Source organism: Palaemon carinicauda, chromosome 39 (assembly GCF_036898095.1).
Source record: "Palaemon carinicauda isolate YSFRI2023 chromosome 39, ASM3689809v2, whole genome shotgun sequence".
Lineage (NCBI taxonomy): Eukaryota > Metazoa > Arthropoda > Malacostraca > Decapoda > Palaemonidae > Palaemon > Palaemon carinicauda.
Window position 1 is genome coordinate 19,513,558 of NC_090763.1, and position 20,531 is coordinate 19,534,088.

Here is a 20,531-nt window from a genome sequence, read left to right on the forward strand (position 1 = left end):
TTTAGTAAGGTTAGTCCTCTTACTAACTCATTCAGGTATGTGTGCGTGGTCATACCAGCGCACTGAAGCATGCAAAGGCTCCAAAGAGGTGGCATGCGCCAGTGAGAGCAAGTGTGCAGGTGGGAGTCCTGCGTTCACCTCGAGTGCACGAGTCTAGGCGATATGAGTCTAGCAATGCTCATATGGGTAAGGCACATCTGGATGAGGCACTTCTAGATGCATTCACATTTGGCCTACCAATCGAGTTATGGGGGACATGTTATCCTTAAGCATGATTCAAACTCAAGGACAATGTACCAAGATGCTGTAATATCAAATGGGAGCAGTTTAAGATATATAGGAAAAAGCTTGGAAATCTGCCAAAGACTCCAACCACTAGAAGAATGTATGCTTCCCTTAACAGCTGCTATCAAAGTAAAGAGAGGTGGGGCTTCCCCGCTCCTGGCCAGGTAACTACCGTCCACCTGTTTAGACCTTGTTATAAAAGTTTTAACTGGTGTATTTTCCACCTTCACTGATATCTTTTCAACTGTATATAAAGGACACAGGTTTGTATTTGTGCCAGAATAAAATAGTTTGAATATAGCAGTACAGTAAATAGTCAAAATAAAATAACTTTAATTTCAATAATATATATTGGAGAATATTAAAACTTACTTGGCTGTGACTGCTATACAATCTTTCCATGACTTTAAACCCATCATGATATCATTCACACATATCTTGGATGTATATAGGGACTTTCCAATTCTGAAATTAAGAAAATTAAGACTAAAAGCAATTTCAATATTTCCTAACAAATTCTGAAATATCAAATATTTATTAAGTGATTTGTATTTCTCCTAACTATACAAACCTAAGTCTTTAATAGGAGAATGCCTTTAGTGTAGCTGGAATTTGGCTGTAAGATTTATGAGGTGATGTTAGTTACTGGCTAACCCCGGGTCAGAGAGCATGCTTGCTCAGGTCTTGACCTCCAGTAAGTTCTGGTTGCTAAGGTCTCTCAGAAAACCAGGGGACACTCGGGGAAGGCAGGGTGGGCCATTACCCGAAAGTAGTTTGAGGTAAGTACTGTTAGGAAAAATACAAATTACCTAAAATTTGTGATTTTTTCCAACACAAAGTACTTACCTCGAACTACTTTCTTAGGAGACTTATACTTTAGGAGGTGGGCGTGGCCCTAAAAAGTTCTTGAGACCGTGCTGAGGAATATCCAGAGACCTAGAAAGTGGCTAGGTCGTGTTGACCCCATAGAAAACGATTGAGAGGAAACTACACAAAAACCCATCTTAGTGTCTAAGAAACTCACCTGTGCAAGAAATCCTAGGGGACATGTCTTCCTCTTGTTGAGGTACTCGTCTCTGGCTCAGGGCCCTAACAGAGCCCACTTGAAGCGGAAAAAAGGGGGGAAGGAAGTACAAGGGGGTTTAAGGAACAAACCTGTGTCTCTTGTGCTTCTTACCCGCGGTTATCACTGAGGCTATGCCTTTAAACCGTTTGGAGCGCTGAAACGACGGTACCTATCGAGAACCCGTCCAGGGATCTTCTTGAATAGTCCTTCAAATAGTGAGCCATGAAGGTTGACTGGTTGGCCCATGTGCCTGCTCTTAGGATCTGGCCCACTGCCATATTTTTCTCGAAGGCCAACGTAGTACTCAGGCCCCTAATGTCATGGGGCTTGGGTTTCCCCAGCAGGGGGATTCCCGCCTTGCTGTAGGCCCTGATGATGACCTGCCGTAACCAGAAGGAGATGGTATTCTTCGAGACTAGCTTCTTCACGAGGTCAGTGGAAACAAAAAGACTCTTGATCCCGGGCCGGAGTTTTGCTGTTCTTCCCAAGTATTTCCTCACTGCTCTGACGAGGCATAGGCGCAAATCCTTCACGTTGTCCGACCGGGGGATTGCCGGAATGGAGAAACCCTCAAACCTGGGGTCCCATACGGCAGGGTTCTGGGTCTTAGCAACTTCGTAGGACAGACCATGAATCTCGCCTTCCCGTTTAGCTGAAGCCAACGCCAGCAAGAAAACTGTCTTGAGAGTGAGATCCTTGTCCACGATGTCTTTCAGGGGCTCGAACGGAGGCTCGGATAACATTTTCAGGACCCTTGCCGCGTCCCATTGTGGTACCTTCACAGCTTGCGGGGGGCACGATTGCTCAAAGCTTTTAATGAGCATTGAGATATGTCTGGAGTTACCCAGATCTATGCCCTTTAGGAGAAAAACTTGGCCCAAAGCCGCGCGGACTCCCTTGATGGCTGGAATGGACATGTTAACCACATCCCTGAGGTAAACTAGGAAGTCTGGTACTTGCGGGATGGAGGCCTTCAGGGGCCTGATGTTCTTAGTGGCGCACCATTTGGTAAAGGTGGCCCACTTAGCCTGGTATACAGCTGTCGATGATCATCTCAGGCAGCCCGACATTCTCGTTGCTGTACTCGACGAATAGCTTTCCCTCCTCAGGAGACGCTCGATAACCTCCACGCATGAAGGCGGAGGGACCGAGGATTCTCGTGGAACCTTTGGAAGTGTGGTTGCCGAAGAGGATCTGGCCTGTCCAGAAGGGGCCAAGGCGGCTGTTGTGTTAGCTCCCTTAGGTCCACGAACCACTCTCTCTCCAGCCACCAGGGCGCTACCAAAGTCATCTCTAGGTTGTCCCACGGATGTTGGAAGGCGTCCTCGAACGGCACTTTTGGATCTGGAACAGGAAAACAGAACACGGGGAGCTGCGTGTTCAGCCTTGTTGCGAAGAGGTCCATCACCGGCGAACCCCATTTCAGAATGACGGACCTGGCTAATTCTGGGTGTAGAGACCATTCGGATCCTACCACTTGCCCCATCCTGCTGAGGCCATCGGCGAGAACGTTCTTCTTCCCTGGGATGAACCTCGCTGATATTCTTATCTGCTCCACTGTACTTCGGCCCATTCCAGAAGTTGTAATGTGAGGACGCACAGCTCCTTCGACCGTAGGCCTCCCTGCTTCTTTATGTAAGCTACTACCGTGGCATTGTCGCACATCAACACTATGGTGTTTCCCCGGAGTAGGTGTACAAACACTAGGCACGCTCTTTGCACTGCCCTCAACTCTAGAACGTTGATGTGCTGGGACTTCTCTAGGGCTGTCCAGTTTCCTCTTGCTGATTTCCCTAAGAGATGAACACCTCACCCCTCCTTCGACGCGTCCGTGAACAGGAGCATCTCCGAAAGGTCGGCTGCAAAGGACATCCCTTTGAGAGTGTTCGTCCTGCAGCTCCACCATTCCAGGACCCGTTTCGTGTTTGGAGACACGGGAACCACTCTGTGGGGGGAATCTGTTTGGCTCCAGTTCTCCTTCAGGTTCCATAGGACCTCCCTAAGCCTTAGCCTGCCCTGGGGGACCAGTTTCTCCAGGGACACAAGGTGACCTATTAATCTCTGCCAGTCCTTTGCCCTCCTGGGTTGGTCCATCAGGAAGGGGCGGAGGACCTGGTCTAAGTTGTCCAGTCTGTCCGTGGAAGGGAAGGCTTTCACTAACCGGGAGTCCAGAACCATTCCGAGGTAGGTTGTCCTGGTGGAGGGAATCAGTTGCGACTTCTTTAGGTTGATGGTGATCCCCAGAACGTTGCAGAACTGCAGTAGCATCGCGCCTTGCTCCTTCAGTACTTCCTCTGAGGCTGAAAGTAGCAACCAGTCGTCCAGGTAATGAATCAGGCGGATGCCCTGTTCGTGTGCCCAGACTGAGACCGTTGTGAAGACCCTCGTGAAGACTTGGGGGGCAGTGGACAGCCCGAAGCAGAGGGTTTTGAACTGCAACGTCTGGTTCTCCCATTTCACCCGTAGGTACTTCCTGCTGGAGGGATGAACCGGGATCTGGAAGTAGGCATCCTTGAGATCTACTGACATCATGAAGTCCCCTTCTCTCAAGGAAGCCAATACTGATTTTGGAGTGTCCATTTTGAAGTCCGTCTTGCAGACGAACTTGTTGAGGGCTGAGAGGTCTATGACCGGTCTCCAGCCTCCTGTTGCTTTCTCCACCAGGAACAGCCTGCTGTAGAACCCCGGACCTGGGTCCCGAACAGGTTCCATTGCTCCTTTCGCCAACATCGCTGAGACCTCTCCCTGCAGAGCTGTCCGTTTCAAGGGGTCCTTGGGGGCTAGCCACTCCGACTGCTGATCTGGTATCAGAGGAGGAAAGTCCGCTAGGAAGGGCAATCTGTACCCTTCTTTCAGAACTGTCACTGTCGACGGGTCTGCTCCGTATTTTTCCCATGCTTGCCAAAAAAGTTTGAGGCATCCCCCCACCTGAGGCTCCGGCAGGAGTAGGGGGCCTCCCACCCTATCTCCTCCTCGATGAGCGGCCTGTACGACCTCTTCTGGATGCGGAGAAGGACGGTCTATAGGCGGCTTGATTCGGGGCTGATCCCCTACGGGAGGGCTGAGACGACTGAGACCATGTTGTCGCCGAGTTATCTCTCCTAGGGTGGTTAGGAGCGGCCCGAGGAGGGCGAGGCGAGTCGACGGAGGGTCTTCTAAACGCCGGCCTCCTGACCGGATGGGGCCTGGTCTCGAACGGCTCCTTCATCCTCCGAATCCTCTCCATAGCTTCCTCCGCTGCCTTCGGGGGAAAGATTGAGTCGTCCCACAGGGTCAGGTTCCTCAGAAATCTGGCCTCTCTGTCCGGCAGTCTTCTGGGTATCTTGCTCAGAACAGTGTCCCTCCTTCGTAGGACCCAGTTGGCGGACATGGCTAACGACTGGTAAGACAAGAATTTTAGGGCCTTGCCTCCTGAGCTGATGAGTTCCTTGAGCAAGGCCTGGGTCTCCGGAACTGACAGGTCGTATGACGACTGAACGCCCACCAGGGTGGCGGCCCACCAGTCTAACCAGGAGGAGACGTTGATAAGGTCCTTCGACATCTCCTCCATCATGACCGCCTCCGAAGGAGAGAAGCAGATCGGAGCCGTGGACGCTCTTTCTTCTGAGGCTCCTTGCCCTAGTATGGCGAGTGCTGGCTCCAGTGCACAGGCGCCCGCTCGCTGTCCCTCTGGAAGGTAGAACCTGCTTTGGGACTTCAGGCCCTGAAGCACTTTGGAGGAGCTCTGGCTCTTGGACGCCTCAGCATGGTTGGCCACTATCCTGTCCACGTGAGCCTTGCCCAAATAAACGTCCCTCGCCAAAGGGAGGGCCAAGGAGGGGCGCTGCTGGACTGGGGCGTCCACAATTCTATTTAGGCTGGAACGCCAAGCCTCTTCGGAGGAGGGTTCCGGTACGTCCAGCCTGTGATGACTTCTGATGAGGCCTATCACCCTCAGATAGGCCGATACCTCCGCTGCCGACCCCTCTCCATGGTCGTCGAGCTCCTCCGACGGGGGTGCTGGTGCGAGTGACGAGGGTACCCCGACGGAGGACCTCGCACGTGGGGGAGTCCTGGACCGACGCTCCCGCGGGGGCTCCCGACGAAGGACGGGCATCTCCGTCGGAACGGGGCCTCCATCCTGGGCCTAACGTCTCTCCTGGAGGTCCTCGAATCTACGGGCCTGCTCGTTGAGGAGGGCCGAGGGCTGCGCTCGTGCCGAGCTAGGTGGCCCTTGGAGGTCAGGACTCGGCTGCCAGAACGAAGGGGCGACTCTCTCCACTGGGCGGATGGAGACGGAACCTTCGCGGTCTTATGCCTGTCAACTGGAACCTGCCATGAGGAATCCCTCCGTCGGGTGCCACTGCTACCGGAGGAGTATCTATCTGGAGAGGCCATCCTCGGATGCCAACCTGAGGGGCCCGGCGCCGCAGCTAGTTCCAGAAGTCTGTCTCGGTGAACCATCACCCATTCGTTGTTCTTGGGGGATCTTGGGCGCCGACTCTCATGGCGCGACCTCGAGGGGGAGCGGGAATGCGACAACTTCCTGCGGGACTTGCCTTTTCGCCTCCTGAGGTTCCTCAGCGCCTCATCCTCCGTAGAGCAGGAAGGATCCTCCACCAATGAGACAGACGACTTAAAGACCCTCTTCGAAGGCTTCGGCTCCCGCGGTGATGTAGGAGGATTCCTGCGCCGCTCGCAGAAACACCTCTGGGAAGACAGCTGACGGCGCTGGGGGGGAGCGAGGAGGCTGTCCCGTGGGAGCCCAGGTCCCGAAGTCATCTTCAATCCTCATCGGGGACCTGAAGGGCGTCTTAGGGTCCGACGGCAGGGAATGCTCCTTCTCGACGTCGCCCTCGGCTGCTGAACCACATGAAATACACGCCCAAGGGGCTGGGGAGAAATTAGTAGCATTATTACCCCACATGGGGTCATCAGAGGAGATGTGACCAGCAGGCACCAGGTCACCATCTCCCGAAAACACTCCCGCCCCTCCCTCAGGCCCCTCACTTGCCTGAAAAGATGCCACAACCCCACTGTCATGAAGCTCAGACTCCTGGGGAAGGGCCGCGGGCCTCTTCCCCGCAACGGACTTACCTCGTCCCCTACTCTGGGTAGGGGAGGCTGGGTGAGAAGCTCGAGCCGCCGAGGCGCTCGTCGAAGCAAGGGGGGAAGAGACGTTGGTCTTCTTAGGCGACTTCTTTGCCGCCTTCTTCTTCTTGGTGCTATACCGCACCCACTGCACCTCGTTCCAAGACTCGCACTCCGGACACGTGTCGGAAGGAGAACACACGCTGCCCCGGCACGATGAACACAAGGAGTGAGGGTCAACTTCTGGTTTCGAAAGGAACGCTCCACACGATTTGCCGGCCATAGGCCCAGGACAACGGCGAGGATGCTCCATGATGAAAGAAAAGCACTAAGAGACACAAGCGCGCACAGAAAAAGCACAAAGGGATCACGTGGGAAGCGCGTGGTACACAAAGGGTTGGGGACACACAAGTCACACTGGGATAAGGAGAGCGGCGAGATGATATCGCGACGCGACCAGAGAACTTACTGGAGTTCGAGACCTGTTCAAGCATGCTCTCTGACCCGGGGTTAGCCTCAGGGCGCGTATCACTCCGCCTGAGGTTACTCCTCATAGAAAATGGGTTTAGGGTAAACTACACAAAACTCTGGTCGGATGCGAGGAGATCCCAGATACTCCTAAGAAAGTAGTTCGAGGTAAGTACTTCGTGTTGGAACAAACATGTTTTTAATTGTTGTAATCAACATTCTACGCTAACAAAATAACAAATAGCTATGAACTGGTTATGATGCTCAATGAAATGTAACATTATTATGGAGTTCTTACCTTTGAGACAGATGATAGCAGCTAACAGCGGTGTGTGCAGAGGAGGAGGGAGAGAGGACGGGGAGGAGAGAGACTTGATGGCAACACATTCGGTACGTAATACTTTTGTAACACTACGTAACATAACTTTAACTTTAAATTCAACTTAAATGAATTTTCACGGGTGCTAACAAGGAAAGATGGGAGAAGGATAGGTAATGGTGGGGGGGGGAGTAGCTGTAGTGAACGACACCTCGTAGTAACGGGATTTTGAGGAGGGATGAGGAGGGAGAAGTCTAATTGGAAAGGAACCTCTGGTAGTGGTATCACTCGCCCCAGTTTTAATACCGACACCCTTTAGGGGTGAGTGAGCTGGATATATTCCTGGCATTCCATGCAACTTTTTTCTCTGGTATATTTAGCAGTATTTATACCTTTGAAATGGTGCTTTAAGGAGCATTTCACGGAGCGACACAGGTTGAGCCCAGAAAATAAAATGTTAATCTTACCTTACACTAAACTTAATTCTAATACTGAATTGTTTTCATTTTCATTTTTTAACTTTTCTTCTTCTTCCGGCTTGGCTCTTTTTGCCTCACTTTCACCTTCACTTTTTGACGGCCTTTTTAAAAGGAACCTATCTAGGGATGTTTACTTTTGTCTCCCCTTCAAAATGTTGCGAAAATGAAGCATGCAACTGTCGTCACAATAGGCTAACACACGACCACTCGCCAACTTGTCCGGGTGCCTCTTTTCCATAAAATTGGAAAACTCCTGCCACTTCGCTAACATGTCTTTGATTTCTGCCGAAGAAAGGCGGCCCTCGGATTCCACCTACTCCTCGCTACTGAGCTCTTGCAACACCTCCGAATGTTGCATCTCCTGGAGTTCTAAAAATTCCTGTGTCGTGAGCTCTTCCTGATGTTCCTTGACAAGGTCGTTCACGTCTGCCTCGTCTACCTCCAGCCCTATGGACTTTCCAAGAGACACGATTTCATCCATCAAAACAGGTTCTGGGTCATCAGGGTCTGTCGTATCGAACCCTTCAAAGTCCCTCTCAGCGACGGAAGCTGGCTACAATATCTTCCACGCTGAACTAAGATTTCGTCTTGTGACACCCTGCCACGCATCGTCAATAATTTTTAAGCAATGGACGATATTGAAATGTTCCTTCCAAAATTCCCTAAGGGTGAGATTGGTGTTGTCTGTGACAACGCATTTCTTGAATAAATGCTTAGTATATCACAAATTTTAAGTAATTTGTATTTTTCCTAACAGTGCTTACCTCGAACTACTTTCTTAGGAGTATCTGGGATCTCCTCTCATCCGACCAGAATTTTGTGTAGTTTACCCTATTCCCGTTCTCTATGCGGGGTAATCTCTGGCGGAGTGATACGCGCCCAGAGATGACCCGTGGTCAGAGAGCATGCTTTCTCAGGTTTTGCTCCTCAGTAAGTTTGGTGGAAAGAGGGTCTCCTCTCTCTATTAAGTCCTGTAAGTCACTCGGGGAAGGATGGGTGGGCCATAACCCGAAAGTAGTTCGAGGTAAGTACTGTTAGGAAATATGGTATTTTTATTATAAAATAAATTTTTAAATATACTTACCTGGTAGTTACATATATATAGCTTAAATCCCGCGTTTCGACGCGGCACGACAGAAATTCAAAATTCGTGGCGATCGCCGCCATGACCGTAGGTGGTCATACATGAGCGCCATCACTCGTAGGTTATTAGAACCATTCCCAACATCTTCAGAAATTCGATGTCTCTGTTTTCAGAGGGGAGGAGGGAGGGCCCTTTTATATATGTAACTACCAGGTAAGTATATTTAAAAATTATTTTATAATAAAAATACCATTTTTAAATATGTAACTTCCCTGGTAGTTACATATATATAGCTGATTCACACAGTTGGAGGTGGGTTGAAAACCTCATCCCCTTGGGAATTCGTATAATTATTAATAACTACAATAGTAGTACTAACAATCTGGTTCTAACCTGAGAAGAAAGCTGGCTTCACAATGATACTGCCTCATTTTGCCTGCATTCCTTAAGAGACTCAGCGATCCACTCAGTGGGCTGTAAAAGTCTCTCGGGGTTGCCACTAGGTCGTCGACCTTAGCGTGGCTAGACCACCACCCTTGCAAACCTGGCAAAGCCAAGGATACTGATTCTGGCGTTACAACTTGATAAGGAAGCTGGCTTTAAAATGATACTGCCTCATTTCGCCTGCATTCCTTAAGAGACTCAGCGATCCACTCAGGGGGCTGAAAAGTCTCTTGGGGCTGCCACAAGGTCCACGACCCTTAGAGTGGCTAGACCACCACCCTTGCAAACCTGGCATAGGCAAGGATACTGATTTTGACCACCTACTCCATATTAAAACTAATTTGATTTGCATCCCAGATTGACGGAAGGCTGCGACAAGCCTCACAGACAGACTGTGAACGCATTAAAACTAACTTGACTTGCATCAGAAACTGACGGAAGGCTGCGACAACCCTCGCAAACAATCTATGAACAAATACAAGAAAAAATGGCAAGGGTATATATTAAGTTATAGGGAAGAGGTAGTAGACCCTTCTCCAACTAAGAAGACGGAGGTAACGTACGGACCCAGGGAATAGTAATCCTCATACTGGGTCTGGACATCTTTGAGATAGCAGTCTGTGAAGATTGATTTACTTCATCAGAAAGTAGGCTCTAAAATTGACTTCATTGACCTATTGTGTTTGTAAGTCATAGAAATTGCTACAGCTCTAACCTCGTGTGGTTTTACCTCAAGGATAGGGAAAACTTCTTGCTCACAATCTTGGAGAGTTTCCCTTATTAAATCCTTAATGGAAAAAATAGCCAGGGTATTCTTTGAAAAAGGCAAAGAGGGCTTTTTAACTGAGCATCATAGGCTGTCTGTCTCGTCTTTGAAAAGAAAGCCTAGCTGAAGGGAGCAAGTTGCATTGTCTCCATTAAAGCCCATCTTCTTGCTGATGGTTTTAAACTCTCCTACTTTTTTGACTGAAGCCAATGAAATTAGGAAAAACTCTTTTTGGTAAGATACTTCCAAGATGACTTGTCCAACCGTACAAACCTACTCGAGGTTAAAAAGGCCAGGACTACATCTAGGTTCCACGAGGAGGTTTGATTATCCTTCCTCTTGGTTGTCTCAAAAGATCTAATGAGATCTGAGAGGTCCTTGTTACCTGACACGCCAAAGTGTCGGTTACGAAAGACAGAGGTTAATATGCTGAGGTAACCCTTGATGCAAGGCATAGCTAGCTTCTCTTTTGTACCTAGATACAACAGAAAACTCTGCTATATTGGTTATAGAGGTATTGGTAGAGGAAAATCTATTATTCCTGCACCATACTCTAAATATGTACCATTCAGGTTAATCAACCCTAATAGTGGTCATGATCTGGGGATATCTACCAGCCACTCCATCATCTCCACAACCCAATGTCTCATAGACCAAAAAAGGAGCTATCATGGTAATGCGGACGATGGCCGAATCCCTGAATCTTTTCAGGACTCTGTCCAGGATCTTGAATGGAGGAGAGTACATGTTTAGACCTTCTCAGTTCAGAAGAAAAGCGTCCAGTGCGACTGTTTCCTGGTCTGGTACTGGAGAGCAAAATACCGGCAACCTCTATGTCATTTGTGAGGCGAAGAGGTCTATCGAGTGTTGACCCCACAATCATCCAAAGGTTGGTGCACACCTCGTGATGTAGGGTCCATTCTGCAGTAAGAACTTGCCTTCTGCTGAGAAGATCCCTCCTAACGTTATTCTCCCTTTTTATGAAGTGAGTAATCAGGGCTTGGTGAATGGCCACTAGCTCTTTGATATTTATGTGTCATTTCCTCTGAGACTCTATCCATAGATCATTGTGGCAAATCGTATGTGTCAAACAGGGACGAAATCGACTTCTCTAATTAAGACAGACCAGACACATGAAGCACGCCGTGTGCGCAAACTAAACCGTGTGCTGATTGCTGCGAGGGATCGTCAACCGTAGCCAGGTGACCACCAGGGGAAAGTCCTTGCAACATTTCCGGAGCACCTTGAACGTGAACTGAACCGACTATCATCCCCAGAAAAATTAAATTCTGTGAGGGTGTTAGTTGAGATTTGGCCAGGTTACCATCAGACCTAACTGTTGCGTTCAGGGCATTAACCTGTGAAGAGCCTCCAGATACTTTACTCTGAGTGGTCAGTAGTCCAGGTACAAAGAAGAAACCTTATTCCCTTTATGTGTACAATGGACTGATGTCCAGAACAGGTTTTCATCCTTCCCGAGGGTTTCGGAACTAGGAAAAGTATGATGTAAAGACCCCTCCGAGGAGGTGTCCTCTACATTACTATGAATGAAGCTGACAGCATAAGGCTCATTTGTTCTTAAAGAGCTGCTGCCTTGTCTCCTGAGTGGACTGTTGTCAGCTCTAGGGGTATAGACGACATGGGAGGCATAAAACGTCTCACTTTTTTATTCGGTTTGTTGACTTGAGAATCTGCGAGTTTGATCTCCAGTCGCAATCCTCTGAGGTCTCTTTTTAAGAACTCCTGCCATGAAAAGGGCGGAAAGTTCGATGGGGACATACCTCCAGGCCTTAACCAAACAGGCAAACAGATGCATCTGAGCCTTGTTCCTAGGGTCTGTGGCTTCTGCGAGAGTTTCGAGAATCCAGTCCATAAGGCTGAAAACTTTTTTTGGGCTCAAGCCATGTCGTCCTGATGGAAGTTCCTTAAAGGCAGCTTCCTAGGGTATATTACAACTACGGCGATATTCCCAGAGAATTTACCTTCAGGTACCCAGAATTCTAACTCCTGGAGCGAGTATCCCTAAAAAAGACCTTAGGGATATCGTAAATATCAGTGGACGTATTCTTGACACGCCTCATAGCAATCTATACCCCGAATAGAGTTAACACTTCGTAGGGGTAAAATGGCAAGAAAACGAAAACGATAAGAAAGGGGGGAGCCGTTCATAAGGCATCCCTCCTCCCCGTTTCGAAAGCGTGCCCTGCGCCGCTCACGGCGCCATCTGTATTCCTTTTTGCGTAGCTCTACGACTCGGTGTGTTTTTCCCTGTTTACTACCCAATCTTGGAATTTTCTCGTTTAATAATGCTTTCTCCAACTTCTTCTGCCTCGGATAAGTTGAGTATTATTTCTTTTATGTATAAATGTAGGCTCTTGGTTAAAATTAAAGTAATTAAAAGAGTTATCTTTGATACAAGAGCTGTTGCCTGCTGGAGGCATCATGGATGCTGTCGCTCGCTAGAATAGGATTTATTTGTTAGCAAGAGCGACGTTCCCAGCCCCCTTTGCGCTTAAATATTAGCTACTTAGCTTATTTAGGAATTCTGTTATGATGCGATAGTAGTGTGCCTGGCGAAATTTGCCAAGGCTACCAACACTAGTCTTCGTAGGCTAGTTGTTGGCCTATGTACTTCCTGCATGATAATTAGTCTTCCGAATGTGAATTTATTGCTTTAAGCGTTAGGCAACGTTATACATATAAGTCCTTTTCGAGTACCTTCCAAGATAGTATTGGTGTGAGTTTCGGTGAATTAGGTAATCGATTCTCTTAGTGCCTAGGCTAGGTTGTCTTAGGTCATTATAATATTATCTGTTCCCCGTTTGCTCCCTTCTCTTCGGGGAAGGGGCAAACCCTTTCCCTCTGTTTAAGCTTTAGGCTTAACTCTAGTGGTTTATTTGAATTAATCTTCAAATATATCTATGCTGGAGTAGTACTGTACCTTCCCGTTCCAACTGTATTGGTTCAGAGGGGGACAGTACAACAGTGTTTAGTCTGAGCCCGGTTTGTCTGGCATGAGGCAGAGTCTCCCTTGCTGATTGACTCGGGCATTAAGGGTTACCCCCTTAGTCCACCTTGTTGGGTTCCAGTAGTGATCCCTTTACTCGGTGACTCATCAGACTGTCCTATTGCCGTTCCGGTCTCGGGATATGTTCCCTTTTCTGGAAAGGCAATTCCTTCCTTGCCGTGGTTCGTGGGAGGCAGCCAGTAGTGCCGGCCTCCCTCTCGGGTCTTTCTCTAACTGAGATGAACTGTCTTAGTTGGGAATGACCCTTAACCAAGGTAAGGTTGGATAGGACCCTCTGTCCTTCCCTTCTCTTTTTCCGTTCCTTGTGTCAGTCGTCTGCATCCTTGCCTAGCCTAGGTTGGGATGAGGAACTGACGTGGTCTCCTGTCGGCCGGCAAAGTGTGCCGACCGGCAGAGACCATTACTTTGAGTGCTGCCCGGTCCTTTCTTGGTCCCTCTATCGCTGCCGTCTGAAGATTCAGTAGGCAGCGGTTAGGAAGCTTGACTTAGTGTCTCCCCTTCCTTTCGGCACTCTTTCGGGTGCCGGGCCCAGAGACTTATAGTCTCTTAACCCGGCACTCATTCTATTGTCTTAGTATGTGTTGTCCTTGCCGTCTGCCGGCCTACAGGCCGGCCGTCGGTGGGGAGGGGTGTTCTCCAGTTCTCTTGCTGTCGGTCGGCGTTGGGTGTATACCTTTGCCGGCCGGTCTCTTGCTCATCTGCCGGCCACTACAAGTGGGGCCGGCAGCCGAGCGCTGCCTAGTGTGGGGGCCAGCCGGCAGGGTTTGTTTACTGCTGCCGGCTGGCCCGCGACACTGCCCAGTCAGCCGGCCACTAAGAATGATGGCCGGCAACGCAGTGCAAACCGGGTGGCTACGGTCCGGCAACCACTGCCGGCCGGTTCAGGCATGGGATCTGGAGTTCTCCCCAATAAAGGTGATCTGATGTTGTGTACTTGAGATCTACCTTTCGAAAACAAGGGGGGGGGGGTGCTGAGCGGCAATAGCCGGCTGGCACACCACCCTCAGATACTGTATCAGTCCTCTCTTGGTGGTATATTCAACCAAGGGAGTTCATGATGTAGTAGGTTACAACACTGTCTTTTCTATCTTACTTGTGTTACTGGTATAATCACCTGGTGTCGCCTTACAAGGATAAAAGATAATTCTTTTATTCCTGGCCAGAATGGTAATATTTTACCTTAGGTGTGAGCTACACCTAATTTCCTTTGGAAATACGTTCTCTGGTTATTCTAGTAAAGACTAACTATGTGACTTGGTTGGTGGGCTTCCACAGGTGTTTGTGTGGGTTTCACAAGTAGGTGTCTTTCCCTTATTCTTGTTGAATACTCATTTGTTACATGTGAATTAAAATTCACTTGATATTCATGGAAATTTTTCTTCTTTTACATGAGGAGCATCCGAAGTGTGATAGTGTCTTCTGCAATGTCCGCAGTAAGAACTTTTGCGGACATGCCTCGTGTAGGAGGCACGCGGCTTGTGCAGCCTCCAATGATGACCATCGTTACTGGGATCCGCAGGTATGCGCTGTATGTACTAACCTGCTATCAGAGGCTTTTGAATCCCCTAGGTCGGCGGAGTCAAGAGATGCAGCGAGGGAGAGGCTTCGCGTATGGGTAAGGGGTTTTCAGAAAAACACCACTGGACCTTATCTTCCTAACGAGAAGATGAGGGCATACCTTTTTCCCAAGGCTTCCCCTGATGCTGTTGTTCCCCAGCCTCGGCCGGAGATCCCTCTGATCCAGATTCCAGTGGAGGAGGATGTCGCTGACGCCTTGCAGGACATCCAGTTGGACGACAAGATGTCCGACTTGTCCGATCGTGCGGAGCAGGATCTCCTCGCAGAGGGCGAGGAGCAGGATCGAGATCCTATTGCCGTGGAGGAAGAGGTTCCCGTATCATCAGACGTGCCGGTTCAGGTCCCTGAACCTATCCCCTCTACCTCATCCGCTCTTCCAGCAGAGCTTGGACAGGCTCTCTCTTCCATCGTTGGTATGATCCAACAGATGCAGAGGGAGAATAATCAGAAGGCCGCTACTTTGGAGCTCCAGATGCAGAAGATCACAGCATCACGTGGACCTCCAAAGAAGCTCAACGTTAAGGACCTTCCTCTGTGCTCGGATGCCAACCCGTGGAGATATGCCGAGCACATGCCGATGACGATTGGGAAGATCGTCATGTCGGAGAAACTGGGTTCAGTTCCCCTTGAGGAGGTGGAATTCTGGCCCAGTAGAGGGGCCTACCCGGACTGCTATGTCCGTTTGAAGAAGGAGCCGGCTTCGAAGGAGGAGACGGAACCAAAGGAGGTGATTATCCTGGATCACTCCAAGGCTCAAGCCACTTTGACAGCTGCTTTAAAGGAGAGGGGGTTCTCAAACTCAAAGGTTGCCGCCTTGAGTAAGAAGCACCCCTCCTTTGTATCCTCCCCGGCTAGGGCCTTCCCCTTTATGCAAAAGGGGTTTGCGGCCGTCATCAAGGCGGTTGAAGCTGGCAAGCCGTGCCCGTCTTTGGAGGAATGTAAACCTCTATCGCTGGCATTGCCAATGGATAATAAGGACTGGAAGGAGGTGCACCTTACTTTCTCGGTTGGGAAGTTGGACGCCGACATTGCAGGACAGCAGTTCGGCGAAAACCTTCCCAAGTTGTCGGAATTCCTTCTACGGAGGGAATTGGACACAAAGGAGCGCCTGGCAGCCTCGATGTCTCTCCAGACCAACATGGAGACGATGGCTAGCGACCCCAAGATGCCAGAGATGTTCATGGTTATGGCCAAAATCCATCTGGCCACAGTAACCAAGGACCTCTATTGCTTTGTTAAAGCAAGGAGGGCCTGTAGGGAGTTTGTGTTCGCCTCGGCCACAGTGAGGCACGAACCCAAGAGGCTAATTTCATCCAACATCTGGGGTAAAGATCTCTTTCCCAAGGACGTGGTCAAAGAGATCGTGGACAAGGCAGCCACTGAGAACCGCAATCTTCTCCTGAAGTGGGGCCTGTCCCTTAAGAGGAAGTCTTCTCCGGATGAGGGCCCTCAGCCGAAAGGAAAGGCGAAGAAGTCAAGGTTTTCCTCCCGTCCAGCCAAGTCCTTCAAACAGCAAAGACAACAGCAGCAACAGCCAGCTTTGCCTCCGGTTCCACAACTGGTAGCCCAGACCCCGACCACCTTCCAATGGGTTCCCCAAGCCATGTCATCAGCTTCCCCGGCATTCAATCCCGTGTTCGAGGGACAGTCGACCACGTTTCGTGCAAGGCCCAGAGGAGCAGCTAGAGGGTCATCAAGACGCCCCTCTAGGGGACGAGGATTCAGAGGTGGTCGCGGCCAGGGAGGCAAGACTGCAGGACAGTCAAAGTGAAGTGTCGCCGGTAGGTGGGAGACTTCAGTATTTCCGGGATCGCTGGACCTTCGATCCCTGGGCCCACAGCCTTCTCAAAAATGGACTGGGTTGGAGTTGGTACAGTACTCCGCCCCAGTGCCCTCAATTTTTCCAACACTCCACCCCCGTTTTGGAGGAGTACACCCAAGATCTGTTGGAGAAAAAGGTGATCAGGAGGGTAAAGTCCATCAAGTTCCAAGGGAGGCTGTTTTGTGTTCCCAAGAAAGACTCGGGGAAACTCAGAGTCATTCTGGACTTGTCACCACTCAACAAGTTCATAGTGAACCACAAGTTCAAGATGTTAACGTTACAACACATAAGGGCCTTACTGCCCAAGAGGGCATATACCGTCTCCATCGACTTGTCAGACGCATATTGGCACGTTCCAATAAGTCGTCGTCTCTCCCCCTACCTAGGATTCAAGCTACAACAAAAACTTTACGCTTTCAGGGCGATGCCCTTCGGACTAAACATAGCCCCAAGGATCTTTACGAAGCTTGCGAGCGCAGCTCTCAAACAGTTACGCCTAAAAGGGTTCCAGGTAGTAGCCTACCTGGACGATTGGTTGGTGTGGGCAGCATCCAGAGCAGAATGCTTGCAAGCTTCCCTACAAGTGATTCAGTTCCTGGAATATCTAGGCTTCATGATCAACAGAAAGAAGTCTAGTCTTTCTCCAGCTCAGAGGTTCCAGTGGTTGGGAATTCACTGGGATTTAGTGTCACACCGTCTTTCCATCCCGATGTCAAAGAGGAAGGAAATAGCAGGGTCTGTCAGGAGACTTCTAGGTTCCGAGAGGATATCAAGACGCGAACAAGAGAGGGTTTTGGGCTCTCTTCAGTTTGCATCAGTAACAGACCCAGTGCTAAGAGCACAGCTAAAAGATGCAGCGGGAGTATGGAGAACCTTTGCATCGAAAGAGCGAAGGGACTTGAAGAGACCGGTCCCACTTCGACTACGTTCTCTTCTCAGACCGTGGTCTCAAGCCAGTCGTCTAAAGAGGTCTCTACCTCTTCAGCCACCCCCCCCGTCAGTGACAATCCACACAGACGCCTCAAAGGTAGGGTGGGGGGGTCACTCCCATCGGAAAAAAGTGCAAGGAATCTGGTCCAAGCTATTTGGGACCTTTCACATAAACTTTCTAGAAGCTATGGCAGTACTTCTTACCCTGAAGAAAGTATCCCCACGTCACTCGATCCACGTAAGGTTGGTACTGGACAGCGAGGTGGTTGTGAAATGTCTGAATCGGCGGGGATCGAGATCCCCACCTCTCAACCAGGTAATGTTAGCCATATTCCGACTGGCGGAGAAGAAGAAGTGGCACCTGTCAGCAGTTCACCTTCAAGGAGTCCGGAATGTGACCGCGGACGCTCTATCCAGGGTAACACCGATAGAGACAGAATGGTCCCTAGACGCAGGATCATTCTCTTTCATCTTGAGACAAGTCCCAGAACTGCAGATAGACCTCTTCGCGACGAAGGACAACAAGAAGCTGCCGAAATATGTGTCCCCATATGTGGACCCCTCGGCAGAAGCAATAGATGCGATGTCCCTCGATTGGAACAGATGGTCCAGGATCTACCTGTTTCCCCCTCACAATCTGATGTTGAGGGTCCTCAACAAACTGAGATCCTTCAAGGGAGTAGCAGCAATAGTGGCCCACAAGTGGCCGAACAGTGTATGGTTCCCTCTGGCTCTGGAACTACGACAGGTTTCTACCACTCCCGGACCCAGTTCTGTCCCAGCAAGTCCAGAAGTCGACTGTCTTCGCTTCATTACAGAAAACCCGAACCCTGCAGCTCATGATTTTCTCTCCCTAACGGTGAAGAAACGGTTCGGAATCTCGAAAGATAGTATCGACTTCCTGGAAGAATACAAGTGTAAGTCTACTAGGAGGCAGTACGAATCTGCATGGAAGAAATGGGTAGCCTTTGTCAAAGATAAGAACCCGCACGAGATCTCTACGGAGTTCTGCCTATCCTTCTTCATTCACCTCCACGGACAGGGGCTGGCGGCGAACACAATTTCTACATGTAAGTCAGCTCTAACAAGACCCATTCTATATGCCTTCCAGGTAGACCTCGCTAACGAGATGTTTAATAAGATCCCAAAGGCCTGTGCTAGGCTTAGACCATCAGCTCCTCCAAAGCCTATTTCATGGTCATTAGACAAAGTCCTTCATTTTGCCTCATTACTAGATAATGAGGAATGTGCGTTGAAGGACCTGACTCAAAAAGTGATCTTCCTTTTTGCCCTTGCTTCTGGGGCCAGAGTTAGTGAGATTGTGGCCCTCTCGAGAGAGGAGGGCCGAGTTCAGTTCCTGGATGGGGGAGAACTGAACCTGTTTCCGGACCCTACGTTTCTCGCTAAGAACGAGTTGCCCACCAACAGGTGGGGTCCCTGGAGAATCTGCCCTCTGAAAGAAGATGCATCTCTATGTCCCGTAGAATGCCTTAAGGTCTATCTTCGTAGAACTTCAGACTTCCATGGGGGCCAACTATTCAGAGGAGAAACATCGGGCTCGAATTTATCTTTAAATCAACTTAGGGCGAAAATTACATATTTTATTCGCAGAGCGGATCCTGACAGTTCACCCGCAGGTCATGATCCGAGGAAAGTTGCTTCATCATTAAACTTCTTTAACTTTATGGATTTTGAACACCTTCGTTCATACACTGGCTGGAAGTCTTCCAGGGTATTCTTTCGCCACTATGCTAAGCAAGTGGAGCAGCTAAAGAGGTCTGTGGTAGCAGTTGGTTGCGTCGTTAACCCTGCTGTTTAACTCTGCGAGGAACAGCGGAATCATTTGGGACTTGGATTCTTGGGTGAATAGTTAGTTATATATGTTGATATAACTGGTAGTGTAGGCTCTCAGAGCCCACAGTGACTGTTCCAACGTTATGGTGATGGTAACACAAGTACAGACAGGTGTGCCAAGCGTTTGCCAACGCTATTGTCAGCGATGTAGTAACATGGACGTTAAGTTTGATACCGGGGTATGTGTAAGTGACACATATGTTTTCTTTCAGATAATCATTCATCCATGCACTACAGTACTTGTGAAAATTGCTGGTCATCCACCTAGCATATGTACATATTTATGGTGACCATGTCTATTTATTGTTTCTCAATAAACTTGTTCTCGGGAACCTTGCGTCTCCTTCACCTATATTTTTGATTTCATATTGTTTTTTGAGCATTTAGCCTATGTATATTAATCGGGGATATCTATAATAGCCTATTCCTTAATGCAAAGCCTGGATTATACTGGTTTATACTTTCCTTAGCAATAAGGACTCCACCCCTTTCTGAGGATGGTGGTAGCAGCAAGTTTAATCCTACGCAGATATAACCTTTTGTCTAATTTTACTTCGACCAGGGTGCTGGTCGGGACTTTTTCTTTTGGATACTGTAGTCCCGTAAGACTTCGCTTCATATAGAGTGAGACCACTATATGGTACTGGCTGGCGAGTGATTCATACATAGGTATATGTACTCTTCGTTCGTTTCTAGAGTCTAGTAGGACTCCTCCCTGTAGGGGGCAGGAAGCACTCTCATGGCTTATGATTAGTGAAAAGATGTATAACGGTAACATCTTAGGTCTGTCAGTCGAGTTGACTAAGAAACATTCTTGAGGAGTACGGCACGTATTGAGAATCCACAGATACAGTAATGCTCTGGTATACTTCCATCAGGACGACATGGCTTGAGCCCAAAAAACGGATTTTGAGCGAAGCGAAAAATCTATTTTTGGGTAAGATAGCCATGTCGTCCTGATGGACCCGCCCTGCTCCTTTTCAAAAATAAATAAGAGTGAAAAGGATAGTAGGACCCCTCCCTACATACAGTATCTGTAGCACCTCGTGTATCGCTACAAGGAATACAGATGGCGCCGTGAGCGGCGCAGGGCACGCTTTCGAAACGGGGAGGAGGGATGCCTTATGAACGGCTCCCCCCTTTCTTATCGTTTTCGTTTTCTTGCCATTTTACCCCTACGAAGTGTTAACTCTATTCGGGGTATAGATTGCTATGAGGCGTGTCAAGAATACGTCCACTGATATTTACGATATCCCTAAGGTCTTTTTTAGGGATACTCGCTCCAGGAGTTAGAATTCTGGGTACCTGAAGGTAAATTCTCTGGGAATATCGCCGTAG

The 20,531-nt window shown here is 49.2% G+C and overlaps 1 protein-coding gene across 1 annotated transcript in view; it reads right to left on the reverse strand.

The window, feature by feature from the left end:
• Window positions 1-20,531, reverse strand: part of LOC137631060 (uro-adherence factor A-like) — a 264,160-nt gene that overhangs the window by 198,946 nt on the left and 44,683 nt on the right. Inside the window, exon 3 of the mRNA XM_068362655.1 lies at window positions 658-750. Within this exon, the coding sequence (XP_068218756.1) occupies window positions 658-750 (93 nt within the window). The remainder of the gene's footprint in view (window positions 1-657; window positions 751-20,531) is intronic.